We start from the raw sequence: 11,207 nt of genomic DNA on the forward strand, positions 1-11,207 counted from the left end.
TGCTATATACTACATATCACATACAATGTAATCGTTATACATTACAAAGACTATTTTAAAATATAAGAAACAAATAGCACTGTTGGTAGGAATGTAAATTGGTTCAGCCACTATGGAAAACACTACAGTGCTTCCTCAAAGTTAAAAACAGAACTACCATATGATCCAGCAATTCCACTTCTGGGTACATAGTCAAAGGAAACAAAATCAGTATCTCAAAAAGGTATCTGAACCCCCATGTTCATTGTAGCATTATTTATAATAGCCAAGACATGGAAACAACCTAAGTATAAGTATCCATCGATGGATAAATGGATAAAGACAATGCAAAATATATAGAAATAGATATAGCTATAACAATATTATTCAGCCATAAAAGAAGGTTATCTTGTCTTTATGACAAGGTGGATGGGCCTTGAGGGCGTTATGCTAAGTGAAGTAAGTCAGACAAAGACCAATACTATATGATCTCACTTATATGTGAAATCTTAAAAAGAAAAACAAAAACTGAATTCATAGATACAGAGAACAGACTGGTGGTTGACAGAGGTGGGGGAAGATGAGACTGCAGGGGGCTGCCGGAAATGGGTGAAGGTGGTCAAAAGGTAAAAATTTCCAGTTACAGGATAAACAAGTTCCAGGGATGTAATGTATAACATGGTGACAATAGTTAATAATACTATACTATATATTTAAAAGTTGCTAAGAGGATAGATCTTAAAAGTCCTCATCACAAGAAAAAAATTGTAACTATGTGAGGTGATGGATCTTAACTAAATTTATTATGGTAATCATTTGGCAATATATACATATATCAAATCATTATGTTGTATACCTTGGATTAATGCAATGTTATATGTCAACTGCATCTCAATAAAACAAAAAAATTTAATTTTAAGGATACAAATAAATAGAAGACATTGGTCCCTTAAATAAAAAGCAAATGGAAATTATTAAATTTTGAATATCTGAGGAAGATTACCCGAAGTGATTTTACTAGGTACTGCTCAAAATTTCTGAGTGCTGTAACATGCTATAACTCAAAACTATAGTATCCCATTGACCTTAAAAGAAGACAGAAGCATATTAATGATTTATGCTGTTAACTGACAATGTTATTAACCGAAGTGAAGGTAATCAACAAGAAACTAGTCTTCACAAGCTAATCTTTGCAGATATATGTGCAAGTAACAAGAATAACTCCATTTCCCCTAACTTTTGATTAGTGAACGTTAGCTTGTGTTTCTTGGTACGGACTGAGAATGGATGAATAAAGTGATTTGTATTAGCTGCTTCTCCTTTTGGTATCAGGGACAGCATAGTGTTGGTTCAGTCTTCCAATCTCAAATTTTAATCATATAATTATATATAATTTTGTATATAATTATGCTATAATTTAGCCTCATAAAAAGATAGCTTCAAACACGCCATTTATAATGTATTATTTTCAAGTCTGTTGAGTTCAAATTAAACTTTCTGTGGAAAGTTGTGGCACTTCCAGAACACTTTCAGACACTTTCTCTTGAAAGAATTGACAAAAGACAGTGAAAAGAGGAAGGTACTGAACCATGGGTATACTGGATTCCTATTTGCGTAAAAAAGTGGGAGGAAGGGTGTATGTTCATAAATGTTTGTGTATGCATGGCAGTCAGGAGTGGAAGGATTACTTTCTTTCTCTCTGGATATGTTTTAATCTTTCAAAAAAAAAAAAAAACAACCACCTAAAAGCACAAAGTATGACACGAAGGCATCTCAAAACCAGGATTAAGAGTCTGCTACAGGGTTAAATTAGAGCATGCTTGCTTCAAGGAATGTCACATTTTCTAACAGGGCTTTTATGTTTACATAGGCCGATTTAAGATTGAGTTCTGTAAAGTTGCATAAAGGAAAATGCTGGGGATAAGAAAAATGTCATTTTAAAATTCATATTGCTAAATGTGGGTACTACAAACTGGAGTACTGAGACATATTTCCTTCCTTCCTTAGGTCAGTTAGCCAGTTGATATAATGCAATGACTTTGATCCCTATACTGTAGCCCTGGACTACATAAATATGATCAGTATCGAGTCAGTCACCTGTCAAATGCTTGGTGGGTGGGGGCAGGGAAGAATAGGAATAGCAATTTCAAATGACTGCAAAATTCATCCTTCTTTTAGAACACAGTTCTAAAGGTTTATTTTCCTCATAGTAAGCCGGGGGGAAGAAGCTATGGCTTACTGTTAGATATCCAATAAGCATTCTAGTTGTAGAACATGGTCAAGTGTATACAAATAGATCCTGTGTCAAGAGAAGCAACTTCTGAATTTGTTCTTTGCATTTTCAAGGGTTTTCTTCTTCAGTTAATCACAGAATGCTAATTATATTAAACACGACGTCACTCTATTTCTTGAAATACTTCCTTCATTTGGCTTTCAGTGAAGCTACCCTTATTTCTTACTGGCTATTCCGTCTCCTGTCATTCACTCAGCTCTGTGACCTTGAACAGGCAACTTAATCTCTCTCGGCCTCATTCATACCGGTAAAGGCCGTTTTTGGCATAGTCATCACTCACTTAATGGGAGTTATATACTAGTCGTTGTTATTAACTACCACAAAGTTTCAGCTCCGCGCGTCGGCGTTTGCCCGGCCTTTTGTGGTGGCGAACCCACCACACCTCAGAAGAGGGCGAGCAGAGTCGGGAATGCAGTAGAGAGGAAATGGGCGACGCTTTCCACGCCCGGAGCTGGGCTGGCAGTCCGGGTGGACGTCCCTACGCTCGCGCGCAGTTCAGCACCCGACAACGCTAAGAGAATGGAGGCGGTTACAATCCATGCAAAGCTCCCGCCGCCTTCAGGGAAGCGGAACCCGTGACACCGCCCAGCCACTTCCGCTTTGGCGTACTTTCCCTTCTGTCCTCTAACTGCACTTTCGATAAAAAATATGCAGCCTATTATTTCCCTCTGGCGCCTCTATATTTTCTTCTTTTTCCCTTCTTTATGACTCTGCTGAAGATAAAAATTAAGCTGGGAGCTATTAGAGACAGACGTGGCTATGGAAAAGAGAAGGCGAGCGGACGGGGCGAAAGTGCGTGTTCCGAGCACCTGCGCCCTCGCTTCTCCTGCCGGAAGTTGCAGGGCTGAATGGGTCCCGGAGCCGGCGGCAGCAGCTCCTCTGTTTCCAGCCGAGGTTTAGCGGCTGTTCGGCCGCCTGTCTCCTCAGCCGCTGGGCTACCAGGTTCATGTGGAGGCTCCCAGGCGTCCGCGCCGCGCTTCGTGGATTCCGCGCGGCCGTAGAGCGGTACAATCGGGCCGAGGCGGCAACTGAGACGGCGGCGGGCGTGATGGAGCGCGCTGTAGTGCGCTGTGTGCCCTCGGAGCCTAAGCTAAGCCTGTCGTTCGCGCTGGCCGACGGCAGCCACAAGAACATGCAGCGCGACCAGAGCGAGCCGCTGGGTCGGGCTCTCAGCCGGATCGCCACCAACGCCCTTAAAGGCCACGCTAAGGCGGCTGCCGCCAAGAAGAACAGGAAGAACCGGCCCAACGCAAGCGTCAGCGGGGCCTGTGTGGGGCCTGGGCCCGAGCCGGCTGCGGCCTGCGAGCCGGTGGTGAAGCTATACTACCGGGAGGAAGCCGTGGCTGAAGACGTGCTCAATGTGGACGCCTGGCAGGACGGCGCGGTGCTGCAGATCGGCGATGTCAAGTACAAGGTGGAACGCAACCCACCCGCCTTCACCGAGCTGCAGTTGCCACGCTACATCATGGCCGGCTTCCCCGTGTGCCCCAAGCTCAGCCTCGAATTTGGGGATCCCGCCGGCTCCCTCTTCCGCTGGTACAAGGAAGCCAAACCCCGATCGGCGGAGCCTGAGGGCGGGGGCCCCTCGTCTTTGTCTCCCTCTTCACCCTCTCCTCGGTGGACGGAAACGGGTATGGAAGGGCGCGTCTACACCCCGTCCAATGCCGACATCGGGCTACGGCTCAAGCTTCATTGCACCCCAGGCAATGGGCAGCGCTTCGGGCCAAGCCGAGAGTTGGAAAGTGTGTGTCCAGTGGAGGCCGGGCCCGGCACTTGCACCTTTGATCACCGGCATCTCTACACCAAGAAGGTGACGGACGACGCTCTCATCCGCACGGTTTCCTACAACATACTAGCTGACACGTACGCCCAGACTGAGTTCTCGCGGACGGTCCTGTACCCCTACTGTGCCCCTTACGCCCTGGAGCTCGACTACCGCCAGAACCTTATCCAGAAAGAACTCACCGGCTACAACGCCGACGTCATCTGTTTGCAGGAGGTTGACCGCAACGTGTTTACTGACAGCTTGGTGCCGGCCCTCGAGGCCTTTGGGCTGGAGGGCGTGTTCCGAATCAAGCAGCAGGAAGGCCTAGCCACTTTCTACCGAAAGTCCAAGTTCAGCCTCCTTAGCCAGCATGACATTTCTTTCCATGAAGCCCTGGAGTCCGACCCACTTCACAAAGAACTGCTGGAGAAGTTAGTTTTGTACCCATCGGCGCAGGAGAGGGTGCTCCAGAGATCCTCTGTCCTTCAGGTAAAGCAACTCACTCCCCCAGTCCCTTTACATTCTCGTCTATTTTTAGGACCTTGGAAAGGGGCGGAAGTGGGGCTGCTTATAATTGAGCTGAAACAATCCAGATTTTACTGAAAGTTAACAATACATTGAGCAGAATATGAAGGTACAGGCTACTTTATCAAAAGAGGCAAGTTCTTATGGTGTTAGGTTAGATTGTGGAACAAAGGCTCTCATGACTGGAAAATCAGAGTTCCTTCTGAAGTGGGTGGCCTTTTAATGTCTAAGCTAGAAATGAAATGCAGAAATGAGATAACATTACATTTATTCAGAACATCAAAAAAGCAATAGCTAAAACATTACAAAACTGAAGTCTTGGCACTTTCTATTTGTTTCAGGTTTCTGTTCTTCAGTCTACAAAGGACTCTTCTAAAAAGATATGTGTTGCTAATACCCATCTCTACTGGCATCCCAAAGGTAGGTTTTACTGGTTTTCACAGGTGACTTAAACATGGTGACTTAAGGTCAGTAAAGCTGTTTTACACGAATATATATATATATATATATATATATTCAGTTTTTTTGAGAGATAATTGACTAAAGCACTATACAAGTTTAAGTTGTATAGCATAATGATTTGACTTACATATATTGTGAAATAATTATCACAACAAGCTTAGTTAACATCACCTCATATAGATACCAAAAAACAAGTTTTTTTCTTGTGATGAGAACTTTCAGGATTTACTCTCTTAGCAATTTGCAAATATACCATACAGCAGCAGTGTTAACTACCAGGGGTGCCAAAAAAATGTATATACATGACTTGTACTCATCTTTGGTTATCGATATATATTGAGTATTACAATTTTAATAGTTTTTTCCTTTCTTAAAATGTGTATACATTTTTTGGCACTCTCTGTTTAGATGCCGTGTACATTACATCCCCAGGACTTATTTATCTTATAGCTGGAAGTTTGTACCTTTTGACCACCTTCATCCAATTTCCCCACCACACACATACACACACACACACACACACACACATGCATATGCACACATAAATATATATCTTGAATGTCACCCAGACAGTGTAGTTTGTGAGTTTTTAAATTTTTTTTTTAATTAAAGGCAACTTAATAAGTACTTACATTCATGCTTTTTATATTCACAGGTGGGTACATTCGTCTCGTTCAAATTGCGGTAGCCTTGGCTCACATTAGACATGTCTCATGTGATCTGTATCCTGGCATACCAGTTATATTTTGTGGGGACTTTAATAGTACCCCGTCAACAGGAATGTATCATTTTGTCATCAGTGGCAACATTCCAGAGGATCATGAAGACTGGGCTTCCAATGGTGAAGAGGAACGCTGCAACATGTCTCTTACCCATTTCTTGAAACTGAAAAGTGCTTGTGGTGAACCTGCTTACACAAATTACGTTGGCGGCTTTCATGGATGTCTGGATTACATTTTCATTGACTTAAAAGCTTTAGAGGTTGAACAGGTGATTCCACTACCTAGTCATGAAGAAGTTACCACCCACCAGGCCTTACCTAGTGTTTCCCATCCCTCTGATCACATAGCACTTGTATGTGATTTAAAATGGAAATAGATTTGTGTTTAATGGAATTTAAGTCTGCTTTAGTAGGAAATTTAATACAAATCAAAGTTTATGTGTAACCTTCAAAAAGGAAAACTAGACACTAAGGTAAAATGTTCTTACCCTACTAGTTATGTTCCAGTGTCTTCATTACATGATTGTTCATAATCTTTGCATAACATAGTTTCTCTACCCTTTTTTTCCCTACACTTGGAGGAAAAACAAATATATTTATGACTGGCAGGAAGAACATTGAATTATTGTGTACATTTTATAAGTACTTTTTTTTAGCTAGTAATTAAGAATTTTATAAAAAAAAAACATTTGAATTATGCTCTAATTTTTCTATCATAACACACATTTCAAATTGAATCATGTTTATATAATTACGGAAAAAATACAAGTTAAGGTGAGAGGCCTAAGTTCTGACACATGAAAGGAATAACATTAGGGTCTACCTCTACCTCAGTTTGGTTAGCGATTTAATACAACTTCAGAGCTTTAACAAAAGATTCAAATACACCATCACCAATTGTTATTGCTTCCCATCTTTCATTTTTGAATTAACATATTCTCATTCTCTTATTTTTAGGACTATAGTTTTTAGTGTATGGTACATATGGACATACTTATAGTATTCTCATTCTTACTACAGCTCATTTTAACTTTTAGGATACAAGCACAACTTAGTATTCAAAGTAATAGCAACAAAGTCAACTTGATCCCATTGTCTTTAATAACTCTTGCCCATGAAAAATGTTCATAAATCAACAGTGTATTTGACCATGTGATATTTGAGAATATAGCACAATACATTAAGAGAAACTACCTACTGATATGGGCTTTAAATTTTGGATGAACTACTGAGCATTTCTATACTAGAGGTATTTTTGAAATTGTTGGTTTTTATAAAGAGGAGAAAAGGAAGTAGGTGGCTTTTGAGCATCTCTGAAATAAACAACTTCTTTTATAGATTTGAGCATTATAGTTTGAGTTACAGGGAAACACTGTATATATAATTTATACACTAAAAAAATTTTAACACGAAGCCAAATTCTTTAAAATTAGAAATTCCAGTCTTACTGAACAGGATCTAGACTAGAGTACTAACCGAACTTCTAACTCAATTATCACCATACCAAATTTATGTTTTAGCTGCTGCTTTTTGATGTTCTGGATAACTGTAATGTAAGCTCATTTCTGCATTTCATTTCTAGCTTAGATATTAAAAGCCCACCCACTTCAGAAAGAGCTCTGATTTTCCAGTCATGAGAGCCTTTGTTCCACATTCTGTTATCTCTAAACCTAACACCGTAAGAACTTTCCTCTTTTGATAAAGTAGCCTCTACTTTCATATTCTGCTCACTATCCAATCAATGTATTATTAACTCTTAGTTTAGTAAGTTTGAGAATGTGAGAGGACTTTTACCTGCACTTCAGATTGAACCTTGAAGTACTTAAGTATGTGAAGCGAAAAGTTAATGTGGCAGTTTCTTGGGATCTTGTTTAGAAAAAGCTGTAAATGAAAAATTGATGATACCGAATTGTGCTTTCCTAAATACCATTTTGAAAGCATTTTAACATTAGTTTACAAGTCATAAATATTAAAAATCCAGAATCTGATTCTTTTGCAGAATATTTTTTTTCTTTTTAAAACTTGGTTTTGGTCTGCTTTCAAACAAATATGTTGATAGGACTCTTACAGTAACTGAGAGAAAACAGAAAGCTTTTAAGCAAAACGTTGAGAAACATCTTGGGAAAAAAATTGTAACATGACATACTTATGCCCATAAAGAAAAACATGGGTTCTATATTAATAACATGGCTAGCTAAATTGAACTCTGTTCAGAAAAACTCTTAAGCACTTACCAAGCATTCCACATCCAAAATCTTTAAATTTGTTATTTGCTGACTAAACAGTGTGATCAGATTGTATACAGGCATTTCAGAATATTAGAATATGGAATATTATGAAGTGCTATACACTCTGGTTAAATTTTCAGTATACAGATATGTTAGTATGATTGCAGCCCAAAGGTAAGGAACACTAAGAAAACTGAATAAATAGCATACCAAAATTTCCTTGTATTCATGAGTTAGAATAAAGTGGTATTCAGAAATGTAATTTTAAAGTATTTAAAGCCATCTTTGTGACTGAATTTTTTTATTACATTTGGATTTTTAGTACATTTAATTTTAATAAAATACGAAGTCTAGCAACTCTATGATGAACCACATTTTATGCTGTCACAAGTTCTTGCTGTAGGAATTACAGCAATATAAAATTCCAAAATTTTATATTGGTTATAAATGACTAAGAATATTATAGAACACATTATCCTGTTCTGAGAACTCTTGCACAGTTGCCACTACAGACGTATACACTAGTAGTTCATAACTTATTAGCAAACAAATCATTTCTGGCTATAATGTAATGTTTAAAATTCTGAATACTAAAATCAGTTGTTTCAAAATTCCAAGAATTTCACTGGGTGGTAACTTTTCTGAGAACTAAAGCCTTATATCAGAATGTGATGGTTTCAGTGTGGAAGTAGATCTCTGAAGAACTTGATACAGGGAGAGAGGGTCCAAAAAACACTACTGTGGGAAGGTCTTCCTGGTGGAAACTGACACCTTTAGCTGTCATATTCTCCAGCTGTGAAAGAGGCACAGGTTCCAACAAACTACTTTGAGACAAAACCAAAACCAAAATATAATGAAAGTTAAAAGTTTACTAGTTTATCATAAGATTCATGTGACAATTCAATAGGGAAAATCTTTCCTTTATAAAATTATAGCCAACACTCATTTTCTAAATAACTCAAAAACATTTAAGTGTTTTGAAATATTTAATATTTTGCCCAATACAGTACTAGAAGGAAACACTATCTAGATTAGATTTCATTTTCGGAGAGGAAACAACTTTAAGAGCTTTAACTGATTGGTAATACTCCAATTCTGTGGTCCCACTTTATGAGAAAGTCCATGCTTTAATTTATTGAAGGTGTTAGAGCTGTATTAATTTGGGTGATTTTTATAGCACTAACTACAGAATAACAATACTACCTTCTGAGATGAAAATACCAAAGCATTTTTTTAACTGAAGTGAAATTCACATAAAACTAACCATTTTAAAGTGTATGATTCCATTGCATTTAGTACATTCACAATGTGATACAATCATCATCTCTAGTTCCAAAACTTTAATCGCCCAAAAGGAAACTCCTATCCCATTAAGAAGGCTTTCCTCATTCTCTCCTCCCCTCCAGCCCCTGGCAGCTACTGATCTTTCCGCCTCAATGGATTTCCCTATTCTAGATATTTCATACAAATGGAATCATACAGTATATGACCTTTTGTGTCTTGCTTCTTGAACTTAGCACAATGTTTTTAAGGCTCATCCATTTTGTACTATTACTTCATTCCTTTGTATGGCTGAATACTATTCCATTGAATATTTATACCACATTTTGATTATCCAAATGGGCAGTTGGGTTGTTTCTACCTTTTGGCTATCGTGAATAATGCTGCTAGGAACATTTGTGTACAAGTTTTGTTTTGAACACCTGTTTTCAGTTCTTTCAGTTATATATCTTAGGGTAGATTACTGGGCCATATGGTAATTGTTTAACTTTTTGAGAAACTGCCAAAATGTTTTCCACAGTGGCCACACCATTTTACATTCCTACCAGCAAATTTCTCCACATTCTCACCAACTTACTTTACTTTCCTTAAAATTTTAGTCATCAAAGTGGATGTGAAGCGGTATCCCTACCAAATGTATTCATTTTAAACTTGCTTGGTCCAACCAATTATGTTGTTGCAGTCATGAACTAGATTATTCATAATGGATTATTATAAAACCTCCTATATTTTTTTCCAGAGAGCTCATTTTCAACAATTCCTACATTATAAGCTTGTGTCAAGTTAGAAAGGTCAGTCTCATTGCTTCTTTCCAAAAGATTTGGGAAGGAAAATGTTACAAAAAATAACCAAAGCCCTGAGTGTAAATAGAAAGAAGCCTAAGATAACAAACACAGTCATTTAACATTATGGGTCTACTTCAGTGATTTCAGAGAATGACTTTGCTCACTAACGTTGGCTTTTAAATGATTTAGCCATCCATGTCCTGCTATTAACCACCACTTTTTAAATACCAATTTAGGTATAGAGTAGCAGACAGGGAGAATGCCTAAATACTAATTCCTGAGAAACTGAGATGGCTTTAGCTGAATATACCTTACCAAATTATAATGCGTTATCATAAAATAAGACTAAACTCTGCTTATTAAAAATCTTAGGTCATCCAAAAAAAACTTAAATTCAAGATAAGTGCCGCATCCAGCACAGACAGGAGGACTAGGCCTGAGGGGGAAGGGTGGGAAATTAAGAAAAACACAGAGACAGGAAAGTTGGGATCAGGAGGTCCACTGTCCACGGATGGCAGAGCAGTGGCACAGTTTGTTTTTCACACGGTTTTTATACTGTCTAGAACAATTGTCTACTTAAGCAAGTATTAGTAGAACTTTCTGTTATGTGTATTTGTAAGCCTGTATGTCTGCAGCTGTGACTGTGCTATCTTGTTCTTTCTGGGGGAGTATGCTGAGGCGAGGCGTCCCTTGGAATAACCTTGCAGGCTGCAAGGACCTTGTCAGCTTAAATCCTGCTCTCCACAATAAGCTTTAAAAAAGCATATTGAGCTAATATGACATTAAAAATTGTAATATGGAAAAAATATTGTTGCAAGTTGGCCATCTTCAGTGTATTGAATCATATTGAAACTAGAAGCTAAAATTAACACTTTATATATAATCTTGAAATTGTAGACCTTAAAAATAAATCTTTTAATGTAGTTCACTGATGCCACCTTAAACATAACTAGCAACAGCTGGATTCATTCCAACAAACTTAGATTAGCAAAATCCATGTTCATAATGTCAGTTTTAGATTTTTGCTCACAATTTTCAATTTCCTTCAGAAACTTCACTGAAAAACTGAATCATCTCCCATCTTCTGTCATTTTGCATTGATTGTATGTCAAAGCGTTTACATAATGCAATCCATTTTGCCCAGTAACTCATTTTAATGTTATCCTAC

General features: G+C 38.5%; 1 protein-coding gene across 1 annotated transcript; it reads left to right on the forward strand.

Annotated features, from left to right (window-relative positions):
* Positions 1-2,188: 2,188 nt before the first annotated feature.
* On the forward strand, positions 2,189-9,799 carry PDE12 (phosphodiesterase 12). The gene is made up of 3 exons (XM_033132736.1): positions 2,189-4,526; positions 4,904-4,982; positions 5,680-9,799. Exons 1-3 carry the CDS (start codon positions 3,219-3,221, stop codon positions 6,120-6,122), a joined length of 1,830 nt encoding a protein of 609 aa, XP_032988627.1. The 5' UTR covers positions 2,189-3,218; the 3' UTR covers positions 6,123-9,799.
* The last annotated feature ends 1,408 nt before the right edge of the window (positions 9,800-11,207 follow it).

This window comes from Rhinolophus ferrumequinum, chromosome 17, assembly GCF_004115265.2.
Source record: "Rhinolophus ferrumequinum isolate MPI-CBG mRhiFer1 chromosome 17, mRhiFer1_v1.p, whole genome shotgun sequence".
Classification (NCBI taxonomy): domain Eukaryota; kingdom Metazoa; phylum Chordata; class Mammalia; order Chiroptera; family Rhinolophidae; genus Rhinolophus; species Rhinolophus ferrumequinum.

Excerpts from the sequence above, each read along its gene's own strand:
- PDE12 (XM_033132736.1), top strand. The coding sequence starts at position 3,219 with ATGTGGAGGCTCCCAGGCGTCCGCGCCGCGCTTCGTGGATTCCGCGCG. Across the intron at positions 4,527-4,903 it reads AGAGATCCTCTGTCCTTCAG|GTTTCTGTTCTTCAGTCTAC; the intron begins GTAAAGCAACTC and ends TATTTGTTTCAG. Across the intron at positions 4,983-5,679 it reads TCTCTACTGGCATCCCAAAG|GTGGGTACATTCGTCTCGTT; the intron begins GTAGGTTTTACT and ends TTATATTCACAG.